General features: G+C 40.3%; 1 protein-coding gene across 19 annotated transcripts in view; it reads right to left on the bottom strand.

Annotated features, from left to right (window-relative positions):
- LDB2 (LIM domain binding 2) overlaps positions 1 to 14755 on the bottom strand; it is a 226429-nt gene that overhangs the window by 54722 nt on the left and 156952 nt on the right. For all 19 annotated transcript variants that reach the window (XM_075752422.1, XM_075752424.1, XM_075752423.1 and 16 more), the window contains one exon: positions 32 to 204. In XM_075752422.1, the coding sequence (XP_075608537.1) occupies positions 32 to 204 (173 nt within the window). The remainder of the gene's footprint in view (positions 1 to 31; positions 205 to 14755) is intronic.

Genomic DNA, 14755 nt, shown 5'->3' with positions numbered 1-14755 from the left:
ACAACATGCTTTATTGAGTCTTCCCTGTTACCTTGGTAAACATGGGTTTTCCATGCTGAGTGACCATGGTGCATTGATCACAGTCCACTGTGATGGATGAGTTGTGGTATGACTCTTTTGAGTGCTTGAGAATGTAATACAGGTCTGTTACACCTCCTTCAAAGACAGTGCTAAAATAACGAGGAATGAGGGTCCTTCCAATTGCTGTGAGGAAAATACAAAGCAGAATTCAGCAAATGCTCTAGGTTATAAAATCTCAAACCATTTGCTAACAGAACATGAATAATTTTAAGTGCAATGAAATCAAACTTTCATTTAATGAATATAATACATGTTCTCTGCTGTAGAAACGAAGTTGTGCCTGCTCCCATTGAAATCAATGAAAATGGCTTACTCCATTCAGAGGGAGTGGGCTCATCTTATTTAATCTTTTTACATTGATGGCAAGTTAGAGTCACTCTTGAAACCATCTGCAAGCTTTTTTGTCCCAAAGTAATTATTATACAGAAAGCCCCATAGTGTCAATTATGACTGAAAGTTGGATATTACTCATAAATGTATAAATACAAGTGGTGAGCATTTACAGAAATATACTCGTACACCCAAAAAGGCAAAGCACATTTATATAGGGGGTTGTGTCCTTGTATATGTTTCTCTGTGTGGGCACATGTGTATTTATATATATCCACCCACACATATACACACACTCTTGACTGAATAGGAGGGCTACTGCTGAGAAATGAGAGTCCTGGGGATTGAAGAAGGACCTGAGAATGCAGTACGATACAAGTTACACAATATATGACTACCCACAGGTCTGTCTGAGATCTCTCTTTAGACAAGAAGTATTTATGTCATAGACTAGAAAGTCTGAGCAGATGCCTGAATTAGCTTATATGCACCACTTCAACCCCAAACTCTGGACTCAAGGTACCCAATTCTGCAACACTTACTTGGGCAAAATTCTCACCTCTCACTTCAATAGCAGTTTCAGGTAAGTACTACAAGATCTAATTCCAAATACGTAATAGTGATAGTGAGCTTCTGAGTGTACTTCAGATGCACAAACTAGCAGAAGCACTGACATCAAAGGCAATTATCTTGTATGCAACTGATGTTTTCCATCTCCTTTTTTATAGATAAATTTGGATGCAACCACAAGCCTGGGATGACAGAACACTTCAGTTTATAATAGACCAATACTTCCATACCGAATGACTCATTGCTTTGCACGCATTAATCAATCCACAGTAATTGTGAGTGGTGGATACATAAAAATTGCTTCCATTTTACAGAGGGAAAAACCAAGCGATCTAAACGGTGTTTTGGAAGAATGAGATAGAAAAGTCACCATCAACAGGCAAGATTAGAGTTTATTAGTTCCTAATTCTTATTTGTCTATTAGAACTACGTGGTGACTCATGCCTCCCTCATTTGCTGTATACTTTTGAGAGTAATTTCTAAAAAAATTATTTTCATAGGAATTTTGCCAGCATATGAACAAAGGCTCCTGACCCAAAAAATGTATTTGCAAGTGGGTGTTGTAAATCAAAAAGTATGGCGTTTTCACAGTAGTTCTGTGAAAACTGTTTCTGCTCTGTGCATTACAATGTGGAATATTGCATGTGCAGTCACAATGCACATTATATAATGAAAATACACAAATATAGAAAATTAGGACTTGTTAAAGCTTTTGCTGTAATATTAGATATTAAGGTAATTTAATGTACAAAAATATACTACACTCTTTGGAAGTGGCTGACAATTCAATGAATATGTTGAACGACTATTCTATGACTCTAGCTCTTAAAAACCACACCCACTCACCATGCATATATTAATTTTCTACAGTCTTTTAATTTAATTTAGAAAAACTGAAGTCCAGTGTATTAACACAGAACTCAACTCAGGCTTTAACTCAAATTTCTCCATGCTGGTATGGTATATAGTAAAATGTGAAATTTACCCATCAAGTTAATTTCTTGCTCCCCTAGGGCTAATTAGTGCAAATTAAATTTCCTGCTAATCATTCTAAGCAGCGAATGTGTGATATGAAAATCCAGCATTCCTACTGCTTGTGATAAACCTCTCTTCACGTGACTTATACACTGCATAAATATCTTGAAACTATTTTAACTGCAGTTTATAGACTGTTCCCAAAGTAGCATGGTCATCTGGTGTTGCTTTTTGCCTTGTATTCACAGCTACAACACATTAAAGAAGGCTAGAAATACATTAAATACCTTACTCTTATTACTTTTCTTAGTAAGCATTATCTGTGTTTGCCACTGTGGGATATGCTACTGTGAACAACAAAGTATGGGATCAAAAGGATGACGAGGAGTAGAGGTGCACACAAGGATATGCTCCATGGAACCTGATTTTCAATGACAGATGCATATGCAGACCCTGTCTGTCTGTAAAATTGAAAATAGCTAGTGCAAATGTCCAGCAAAACAATTATAGCTAATATTCAGCTCCAGAAGAAACATTAACAGAAACTGTATTAATTAGCAGGTCCTCAGCTCAATGTTGCCTTGCCACAGAAGACTGAAGCAGGTTCAAGGTTTTGGTTCTCCTCCTGAAGCACTCAATGGCTTAAAAAGATCATTTCATTTCTAGAATAAACACGAGACTCTCTCCAGTGGTAACAAAGCTTATTTGTGCAGGAGATGGTATTTCCAAGACCAACAAAAGGCTGTGGAACAGCTCTTACAGAGTCTAGGGATCATCACAAACTTTGTCCATTTTCAGTGCAAAGGACGTGTGCTTGATTTTTTGTCCTTGTATGAGAGTTCAAGCACACACGTGTGTGCACCCCCAGCTCTGCTGCATGCATATGTACAATCCTTTCTTGGCACAGAAATACGAATGTGGCAAACGTTCTCTTCCTTCCCTTCTTGCAGTAGATGGACACAGACGTGGATGTACACACTCCACCTGTGTCTGCCACTGTACATCTCAACAGCACTTTAGCAACACCATGTATCCTCTGCCAGAGTCAGCTGAAAGCTACTTCCTAGGAGGACTCAAGTAATGTGAAGGCATTATGGGACAACTTGATACATGTGGCCACTTCAGGATGTCGTTTAGCCATCCTTGTGCCAGTAAAGTGAACTCACACCTTGCAGAACACATAGCAAGCTGCACGCTACCTTGGTCTTGGGTTTGCAGTTCCCCAGAGGCAGTCACCAACAGTAATGGAAAGTATAAATAGCATATAGTGTAATATCTAATTGCACCAACCGGGCTGAACAAAGGTTTACTGCCATTGGAATTCCTTCATGTTTTAGAGCTTGGCTTTTAGCCCACAGAATACACTTTTAAGAATTATCTCTGTGCATAGTTTGTAGGGCTCCTCCCTCCCACACCACGCTTCCTTAAAGGATCATCATATGGACGCCCTCCGAGCCAGTGCACAGATCTTTCCACAGGAGCTCTGAGAGCAAGCGTTTGCAGCAGCAGCTTGAGTATGGGGAGACTCTTGTAATTTCCTTTCCTGGTGTGAGGGCCCTGAGAGCATCCTGAGAGCACCCCTGCTTCGGGGTTGGGCTACCAAGTGGATTTCCTTTCCAGCTTCTTGGGGGAATCCTTGCTCAGCTACTGCAAGGCTTTCTGCCTACCTCCTCGTGGAGGTCCCTGCAACTGTATCTCCTTCCAGTCCTGTCTCCAATCCAACTGTTGCTCTTTATTATTTCTCCAATCTCTTTGCTCACCTATCCCCATGGTCCAATCCTCTGTCTTCTCAGCTTTCAAACCTTCGCATCAGTTATCTTCCAGGTTCACTGTTTGACTCCCAGTATCTCCCTGTCTTTTCTCTCCCCCTCCTCACATGCTGCCCCTTTTTCTCTTGCTCAATGAGGCTCATTAACACTTAAGTCCACACAATTTCCTCATTCTTACTTAAGCAGGCCCAGCTATTTAGTCTCAGTCTCCTTGTTCTGCTCCACTCTCCCTAAAACACCAGCTTCACACATGCTTTCTCGGTGTCCTCCCTACCCAGTCAGGCTGCCCCAGCTCCTTGTCCCAGGCTCCCTGCCTCAGCAATCTAAGCCCTCTTTCTGGATCTTGATTTTCTGAGTTGTTTTTTTTTCCCCTGAAGATTCTCTCTCTGCCTTTTTCCCCACTCTGCCTCTTCCTAACAGAAGATTCTATCTCCAAATGAACCACATCTCTCCTTCCTTCCTTCCTTCAGTTTCTCATCCACCCAGGGACCAGGCAAGAGGACCTCTTCCCTCTGTGCCCCCCACCCAGCCAAACATCTCCCCATCCCCAGTGTTTTCCTCATTGACTTCCAACTCTCCCTTAGTTAATCATCCTCCATCTTCTCCTTTCACCTCCCAGTTACTGTTTCTCTCCCCTCTCTCACATCAATGTCATCTTGCCTTGATTTTTTCCTTTCTCTTTTTTTTTCCTCCCCTTCTTTCTTCCACATTCATGTTGAGATGCTTCCTTTACAGGGCCACCTGGATCCCAGGCGCATCCGCCAACAGTGCAGGAGAAGGAAGGGCTTCCTCCTCTCATGTGCAGCACCGGCTGAGGCTTCCCTGCAGGCTTTGCAGTGGGAATGTCCACGACTCCACATAGCCCTGAGCTGCAACATGTCTAGTTACTCTTTGCAGTTGGCATGTGGATAGCCCCGTTGGGCTCCTACAAAGAGCTTTACCGTGTTCCTGTGAAAGGGAGTCCTTGGAAATTTTAGCTGTCAAAACTCCAGTAAAGCATGCACTGAGTACTTGACAATGGGTGTTTTTTCCCCCCAAAGATTTATAAATTTGCTAGATTCAGTCAGATTTCCACAATGAGGACAAAAGGGAAACCCCTGCCGCAGAGGTGAGCAACTCTACTCCAGACCCTACATATTCAGGGGCATTTAAAAAACAAAGTTGCAAGACTTTTGTAACATGGACAAAACAATATTTTTCCAATTTGAGGGAAAGAAGAAATCCTTTATGGCTTAAATAAAAAAGAACTACGTAAAAGCATAAACAATTTCAGCTTTATTGGGTCAAGTTTGGCAAGATTGCAAATAAGTAGAAAGAAGGCCTTTTAATGGGACTTATCAAAAAATATTAACAATAGATGCTGTATCATCTGCCTGCAAGAATATATTAGAATAGCCATGACTGCAGATGCTGAGGCTCTGAGCTCAGACTTAGGAAAGGCTCAGACTTAGGAAAGCAGACGTAGGTTCATGCCTGCATCTATACAAATGCTAACAGGCTCTTACAGTCACATTACCCAGAAAAGACCTTTTTATAGTGTGAAATGTGACACCCTGCATGGTAAGATACTGGATATACTAGAAGGAAAATTCACCTGCCCCTCAGCATTCAGGCATTAATTCCAGATCACCAGAATGCTGCTTTAAACTATCATTTTGTCCTGGGCAGCATCCTTCATCCCTGGCTGAGTATCTGAGGATGTACTATTTCCCATGAGAAGCGGGCCCTGCCCCTCAACGTTTGCTTCATTTGTGCTAGCAAATCCCCAGATAGCAAAGCAAACTGACAAAGATCAGCTGGATTTAGCAACAGGAAATAGTTATTTATATGAAAATGTCTATAAGAAAACCATATCTGAAGCGACTATTTTGCACAAAATATAATTCTGTCATCCGCTGGCATGACGTACCTTTAGCCTGTTCGGTGGTGTAACGGCTTGGCTACTTATGATTTTGTATACCTTTCCAGTGGATCAGAGACCTCAACACAATTTTACAACTGAAGTAAGACCAGCAGAGTTATGACACTCCCTCAAATATCAGCGGTCCAGAAATCAATTAATTCAATCTATGAACATAGGCAAGAAACTCTATAGGTCAGAAACAGTTATATATAATTTCTTAAGTATCATTCCTGGGGAATTCTAAAGAAAAGAACGAAACCATCTGACATATTAAATGGTCCACAGCCTGCCTCTTGGGGAGGCTGCACTTAGGCCGTGCTCCTGCTTTTTGGCCTGGGCATGCAACGATAATGATGAGGGTGCTCATCTAGCATCCTGATCCTAGCAATCATTATTTTCATGCTGTCCTTTCATTTATTTCCCCTTTTAAATATGTTTGCCTGAGTGTAAAATACTTTATTCTCTCAGGAATATGTTTAAGTCTAAAATTATTTTTCTGTCCCAAATTGAGCCAAAAAGTCCAACGATCTCTAGGTGGCAATGGCCATAACTTGTGAAGTTCAGGGGTTTTGCAAGCCTCAGACTAGCTATGGGCAGAAAGCCAGTTAAAAAAATAGTTTGTAATATAATTGTGGTACCACACACACCATGTGGTGGTGATGGTACTGTTGGGTTTGGGTTTTTCCCAAGGAAGATTTGAATAAAACAGAAAGTAAACATGTTTTTCTAGTTCACAGGAAACTGGTATTTGTGGGCTAGGAATAGAAGAACACTTCCTCCCTTTGTGTCCCAAAGATAGGTTGTCAAAATCTCAATGCCCTCTCTACAGAATGAAGGTTCACGGCCTCTTTGCAGAAGCAGGGCTTGATAGCAAACCTCTCCTTGCTCACTGAACTGCTTGTGTGTTGCCTTTACAGTATGAGCTCTCAGAGGCAGAGACTTGGATTTAGCATATACATATACACCATGTAAGATAACTGTCAAGTTGGTACAGAAGTGAAACAATGGAAGTGTTAATCAGTGAAATAAAAATATTGGTTTTATTGCTTCCAGGCTGTTTTTTGCAGCTCTGAATCCTGTCAAGTCCTATGTCTTCAATTAGAGCTAGGATATAAAATAAGTAATAAACCAGACACAAATAAAAACATAAAATATAAAAAGCCTTTAAAAGTTCCACAGAATCAGCAACAGAATGAAAAAACCACCCCACGCCTATAGCTTAAAGGAGCTCTGTCTGGAAGCTCTGGTGCAGCCTGCAGCTGATTATCTCATCAACGTGCTATAGATGGGCTTGAGGAACTTCACTGGTTGGGGCTGTGGGGTTTTTTTGGCTCCCAACACAAAATGTTGAGCTCTCCTGTAAAGCTCTAGGCAGACCATGAAAGTCTCTTGCTTGAGAGATTATCACAGTTGGATCCCAGTAATTAAATGGAGATGCTACAACTAACTATCCCTCAGCCATGTGTAAGAGCTAGGGAAGCCAGGAGACAACTTCCCATTGCTTGCAAATGAGCTTTCCAGAGCACTGCAGAAGAAAGCCTGAACTTCCTGTTAATTGTTAATTAACATCTCTGGGCATGGCTAATTGACATCTGTGTGGACCAGAGCCTGGCATGTTCATTTAGGTATGTTTTTGTAACAGAAATAAACAAATCAGTACACACAAAGGAAAACTTCATGGAGTTACATGGTGATGTCAATGCTGTTATTCTGCATATACTTCTAGGTGCCAAAATTTGTCCCAATGGAATAGCACATCAGGTGTGTTCCCTCCCAGACACACTCCATCTGGCTGGGACGTGGAGGGAGGGATTCCTCCATGAAGCTGGGCAACAGTTTTCGGTACTGTGACCTGCCCTCTGGAAGAGCTGCAAGGCAGGCTGCTCGTGGGAACAAACGTTCCTCCACCTGTATAAGACCTTATCTGGTAAGTGGATTCAAACCCAAACAACACAAATCTGTCAATTCCCAGGAAAAACTGCTGTCAGATTTGATAGTATGGCATGAAAGGCAGTGAAAAGACAGTCTAATAAGTCCAAACTCTGTCTCAGAGATGTGTGGGCTATGTTGATTAAACCACCCACATGTATCCAAGGCAGAATCTGGCACACACAGACCTGTCCTTTTTTTCTCCCTATCTAGTGGGTAAGATTGGGCTCTATCATCTAGAGTACATATAGAATAAAAACTATATGATTAATTTCCACTTAAAGGAAATTTCTAGTTATTTATACAAATTAAATATTAAGGAAAATTAAATGTATGATTTCAAATCTATTACAACAGTAGTAATAATATACTACAGTATACTAGTATACTATTAATATACTACAGTAATATACTACATTGTATTTAAACATACAGAAAACATCTGTATAATCTACAGACATTATAGATTTTAAACTCCATGACGTTCAGAAAACAATGGAAGTACTACTTCCATATTGCTAATAAAGCACAGCTTTTTGAGGAGTAAAATTAGCTGTATATACATTCTTCCCATGTCCTTACAATTTTGTTTTTATCTTTAATGATCTATTTAGCACTTAATGGAAATTGGGGAAATCTAAGGTTTCCAACCATTTTGCCTCTGTTCTCAATTTTGTAACAAAACCGCGAAGTGAGGTAAGTAATGTGGATTCAGCATGGTGACTGAGTGACCTGAATCCTTCCCACATCCAGAACCCAATGGTTTTGGGTGGTTTTGGTTTGATCCATGATACTTTCATGGTGTCTGCAATATCTTATTTATTTTACATCAATAATATTGCCTACAGGTAACAGCTATAACCCAAAATTCTAAAGATTATAAAATTGTAATTGTCTAAGTTTCCCTCTCCGGTTCCTTCTATCCTGTGTAATTCAATTATTGTGTTAGGTTTGACTGTGCCTTTTCTCCAGTATTTCCTAACAACATTTTACCCTGGTGATGATTTGCCTGTATAATTTTGATTCAGTTGACAGTGTATTTCCTTTTCTTGGAAATCTGTAACTAGCACTTCAATCCTCTAAAACACACTTGAGTCAAGAACAAGTAACAGAAACTTCATGACAATGAGACCTCAGCTTAACTCCCCAGGCCTTATGACCCTTATTCTCATAAACACATAATCTGCAACTCAGTCCTAAATCCATCATCTCTCTGAAGAGAGTCAATGATGTTTTACTATAATTCACTTTGATAAAAACAGTCAGAAAACAATTATAAAAAGCTCTGTATGTTTCAGTACAAAGCTAACTGCATCAGCATAGTTTCTCATTCAGGCTCAGCCAGCCTACCTATCACAATAAAATTTCCTCCCAACCCTTTCCTTATACTGGCAGCACACTTCCAGTCTTTAAAGAATTGCTCACTACAAAATTCAGTCTTCAGATCTTGAGTATTTCATCCTCAGGCTAAGACACTGTGGACCAGGGGATGTGGAGAGCAAGCAGCAGGGTCCCAGATCCCTTTCACAGGACAGCAGCTGGGCTTGGAGAGCATCTCTGGGGATTGTCTGGTTCAACCCCGCCACTCAGAGCAGGGTCACCTGCAGTGGGTTGCCTAGGACTGTGTCCAGTTGGGTTTTGAATATCTCCAAGGATGGAGCCTTCATGACCTCTCTGGGTAACCTGTGCAATTGTCTGACCATCCTTCGAGGGAAATTATTTTTCTTATGTTTAAATGGAATTTTCTGTGTTTCACTTTGTGCCCAGTGCCTCTTGCATTTCACTGGGCAACACTGAGAAGAGTCTGATTCCGTCTTCTTTACTCTGTCCCCATCATATGTTTACACACATTGATAAGGTGCCCCTTCTCCAGGCTGCAGTCTCAGCTCTCTCAGCCTTTCCTCGTATGGCAGATCATCCAAGCCCTTAATCATATCGATGTCCCTTCTCCGATCTCACCTCAGTACATCCATGTCTTTCTTCTAAATGGTGAGCCCAAACTGAATATCCTACTCCAGATGTGTCTCACCAGCACCAAGGGAAGGATCACGTCCCTCAAACTCTCCCTAATGCAGCCCAGGAGGCTGCTGGCTTCTTTGCTGCAGTGGCACATTGCTGGCTCACAGTCAACTTGAACTCGCAGCTCCTCTCCTGCAGGTCTCATAACCAGCACCTCAAATTCAAGCACAAACAGCAGAGCACCAGCCTGTGCAGTTCTGTGCCAGCTTCAAGCTTTAAGCTTTCGCTAAGAACTCAGGAAGTCTGCTAACCCATCATAAAATGAAAACTCAGAGTCCATACAATTCATTGTTTAAACAACTGAATTAGGTTTCTAGTACAGAGCAGGCCAGACCTTTTCCCTGCATTGAAAAATTCAGAATTTCTCATGGCAGGCACATTTCTGAGGAAGCCTATAGTCTAAGCTGATTTTTTAGGCTGGAAGGGACAAGTGTTTGAAAGGGTTACCCACATTCTTTTTCCACAGACAAAAGCTATACCTCAAATGAGGAAGCTCCAGTTTTAACTGTAAAACTTCCACATCTTATAAATCAAAACCATCACTCCCTAGCAAGGATCTATACACAAATATTTTAGCAAAGAGAATTTCCTCTTATAATTGCATAAAAAATGTGCATTCTGAATGCGAATAAAGCCAGAACAAATGGTTTGCCTGGTTGCAGTATATAGCCACTGACACTTCTGTCTGTGCTAATCATTCTGTTTGAAGAAAGAGTATTTCAGCTAACTTTGTTCAACAACTGCAAAGAAGAAAGTTTTAAAGGCAAGCCAAAGAAGTTATTCACAGCTGTATGACAAACCACTGTCAAAACATAACAAACCACAACCAAACTCAAGCAGAAAATGACAAAATGTAAGACTGTGAAATGATGGAAATTGTGCAGGACAGGCATTTTAGATGAACAAATGCAATCTGTACCAGCATAAAGGACACAGCACAGAAAATGATACCCAGAAAAGTCGTCTCAAGAAATAAAGACAAAAACATAAAATTCAAATGACAGGACACCAAAAGGAACAGACAAAAACCAGGCAAACCATCCAGTTGTATTAAATCAAGCACAGCCCTGACCCCTGACTTCATCTGACCTAGCAGAATAGTAAAACCGGCATGAAACAAAAAATTATGTAAAAACAGAACAAAAATGATATTAAGACAAAGTGATATTGGCCATACCCTCACATACTGCCACAATTCTTTTATCCAGGTACCCAAGCTGGTCTGGGGCAGACTGTAGACAGAGAGCTCAAAACCAAAGCTCAGTTGCTGCAGAAAACGGGTGTTTGCCTTTCTGTGGTGTGTTCACGCTGGTGGTGCATTAGCTGACCAACCCACGCATTTCACAGCAATCGACTCGATTAATCTCTTGTTGATTTGAATCTAAACAGTTCCACAAAAATTAAGCAAGTCTCTGGAACCACACCAATTACCACCTGCAAAGAATTTGCCATTATGCTGGGGACCTTCCCTCCCCTGGATCGTATAATTATTTAAGCTATTGCTACAAAAGCATGCAGGAAGATCTATGTGCTATAGTTGCTGGTGCAAAGTTGTTCTGAAGACAGATGCCTACAAACTAGTTCCACCAGTTTCTCATCTCCATTCTCTCCTCTGAACCATGTTGAGATGGGAAGCTGAGGCAGAAAAAAAAAATGTTACATGTATTCTAGAAATACTATTAAACGTTTACAGCCTATATGTTGGAAGAATAAACAACTGACAAAGCACTGATCTGAACAATGCATAGGTCCCTTTCACCCTCAGAAACATTAAAAGAGAAGCTGTGAGTGACTGAGACAGAGTACAAGGTGTAGTGGCTAGCTTTTTCACCTCTAAAGCTCCTGATTTGCATCCAGACAAAATCAGCAGCAAGACACCTTTCATTAGCTGCAACTCCGATAAATCCTAATTTTTGTTTCAGCTCAGTTTGTATCTGCCAGAATAGCACCTCACACCACCACCACCATGCCTAATGAGAAGCCAGAGGACACCATTCCTGATGAGAAGCCTGAGGACAAGCACAGGCTGCCAGGATCTCACAGGGCTCAGCTCAGGCAGAATTTACCTTTCTTCTTGGATGCTTTCTGCAGCTTTCCACAAGCTCCCTTCTACTGAGAGAAAGCTAGTAACAGTACTTACTTATAGCATCTAGTTTAAGTTAGTTAAAGCTACTCCTTCGCTGTGGTTAGTACAGTGTAAACATAGCCATGAATGTGTCTATAAAACATATTGTAGGCAGACACCAACTTGCTCTGCTAACACTCCAAGTAACCCAAAAGCTACATGTTTGCATAGCGTGGCATCACATCCGAGCAAGTAAACCCTGCAAAGAGACAGGACGTATTTGTTTGGGCTCTGAGCCAGATGAAAATGGCCACACAGCATCTGGTCAGCTCGGCGTGTGGGCAGAGCAGGCTCACGTAGGCATTTTCCTATGGCATAGCTGACCTCCTCAATGCTGGAAGACTTCTTTTCATGGCAAGACTGAAGCCCATGGGTAGGTGATGGGAAGGAGAAAGATAGTCCCTTCCCTGAACACAGGACTTCGCTCAAGCACTGTCAGTCACGCCTCACAGCATGGTCCACATTCAGGTGAAAAATATCAGAGGTGAAATATGTTGATACGTGCATCAAAGGGGACATAACATAGTGGGGATTGTGTCTGGAGAACTGGTGGGAGGTGAGGGGTTACAGTGATATGATAAAAGATACACATGGCATTCTCAAAATCCTCAAACTGCATTGAGCACATGTGGATTGATAACCAGCATGATTTTTCTGGTAATTTTATGCTGTAGACTTATGAACAATATCTCACCAGTGGATAATATCAGTTGTCAGTTATATACATGTTTTATAACAACCAGAACACTCTTTTTCAAAAAGCCGTTGGTGGTTGGCTTTGATTTCTTTTTTTCTGCAGCAAAGCTTGCTTTCCCACTCTCTTTCTCTTTCTCTTTCAAGCTCATGGAAGCTAACTGCAGAGAAAGTAAAAAGGTATTCAACACACTAGAAAAAATAATTAGAAAAATATTCTACCATTTAAAAATGTTTTGTTGGTTTTAAAAGTGCAGCTTGTTTATTACCTTTATAACGAAGGCGAGCGCCCTGTGTTCAGCTATACAAATCAGATGTCTGACAAAATAACATCAAATAATAAAGAACCACTTTCGGAAAAGGGCAAGCAATGCAACAGGTTTATAAGCTTCAGTCAGAACACACATCATACGTAGTTTTTAATAAAATTTTATGCAGCAAGTAATAGAGAATGCTCTTAACTTGAAAAAGGTAACATGAGTAATTAGTGCTGTAGCAAATCTGTGCTCAAGTTGCAATAGCCTCTTCCTATGTTTTCTGTCGTTTTAGCTGCATGATACATTTCTTCCACATTTCAGAGAGAGTCATCATATCATCTTCTTGATATATTTTTGCTACAATGACTCACTGTGACTTCTGGAACCACTACAGGTAAGATGCAGTTCCTGTGACAATGCTGAACTGCCACTGTCAGGACAGCTTCAGGGACCCCCTGAACATAAAACGTAACAACCACCACATGGGATCAACCCAAATGCCCACCCGGACCAACACGTGTACCTGACAACACCAAACTGAAAACCTAAGAAAAAAATGGGGAAAAAAAAAGGACGAGTGTGACATGATCCTTGCCCTGGTCCATCATACCTGCTTCCAAAAATGAACAGGTGGAAGCTACAAAGGGGACGGTTGCATTCAATTACACATGGAAGTCATGGCTACTATAGCTGTTAACATCCAACTACAATGAGATCGCAGGGAACCCCATGCTCCAAATATCAACCTAACAACTCTTAATTTAATTACAGAAAAAACATACATCAACTTTATAATCCCAGACTGGAAATATATAAAAAAAATTCTCTTGGAACATATTTTCTTACGGAACTGAAGAAATTAAAGGTGGGAAGTTCTTCTTGAAAGGTTTAGGAATAACATTTACCTTTCAGCAATGTTGATAGGGTTACAGTGCAATGCTGCCAATAAGCATCCCTGTTGACATCAGGGAGAATGATCCAGATTGATAACTCGATGTTCTGATAGCTTAACATAAATACAACTATCTAATTCAAAATACTTCTTTGACAATTTAAATATTTTTTTTCAAAATCTACCAAATTTGAAAAATGTATAGAAATCATATAATGTTGGAAAACCAATTTAATTTGGTACTTTTCACATTCATTATGGTCAAACAGGACTCTGAATAAAAAAAATAAGATGCTCCACCTTGCAATGTAAACATGCAAATATGGTGCTGCACACATACACATCTGAAATATCCCCCTGGCTTTCAAATAATTTGTACATTTTTCACAACTAAGAATATATTTTTTTAACAGCAGCATTGCAAACGCAACTCAGGATCTGGAAACAAATTTGTGTGCCTATTACTGCAGTGAATAGTTAGCTGACTTATTTGTTTACAAAGCCTAACATCATATAACAATAAGTTTGGTAGGAACCAATTCATACTTGTGTTATAAGACAAATAAAAAAGGTCCTGGAATAAAATGCAGAAAATGCCAATCCAAAATTGTTATGGTGTGGGCATCCATTGCACAGAAGAGTAATAGAAAGTAACACTCCTACAAAGTCATTTTTTCACCATAACCACAGAAAAATATCTCTGCCTAAAGTCAGTCTTCCTTCACTACATTTGTACATTAATATTTTCAAATTATTTTTTCCCGTGTTAATCCTGATCTTACTTCAGACATTATTCAAGGACAAATCCTGGTCCCTCATGGATCTCCCCTTAAACAGCAGGAATTTTTCTTGCATAAAGCTAAGAAGAATTGAAGAAAATTATCTTCATTTTTGTGAAGTTAGTCATCTAAGAGGAAAGGGCAGAGGAGGAATGCCGTACGCTGGTGCAGGACAGGTAACTGCACTGTTTCTCCTCCCTATGTGTCTGGATCATGTCAATAAAGCACAATGCATGCAACTTGAAAACCTCAGAAAACGTGGGCTTTCCTCTGCAACTACTCGCTAATATAAACTGAATTCTGCATATTTTTTTCCAGGAAAATTATGCATTAATTAAAAACTAAAATGTCATTTTGCTACAAAAAATAGAAAAGGAGGAAAAATTGCCCACAGTGAGCCATAAGGAGAGCAATTTAAACAAATAAGAGCTGT

This window comes from Balearica regulorum, chromosome 4 (genome assembly GCF_011004875.1).
Source record: "Balearica regulorum gibbericeps isolate bBalReg1 chromosome 4, bBalReg1.pri, whole genome shotgun sequence".
NCBI lineage: Eukaryota > Metazoa > Chordata > Aves > Gruiformes > Gruidae > Balearica > Balearica regulorum.
The sequence above is the reverse complement of the archived record's forward strand: the minus strand, read 5'-3'. Positions and strand labels throughout refer to the sequence as shown.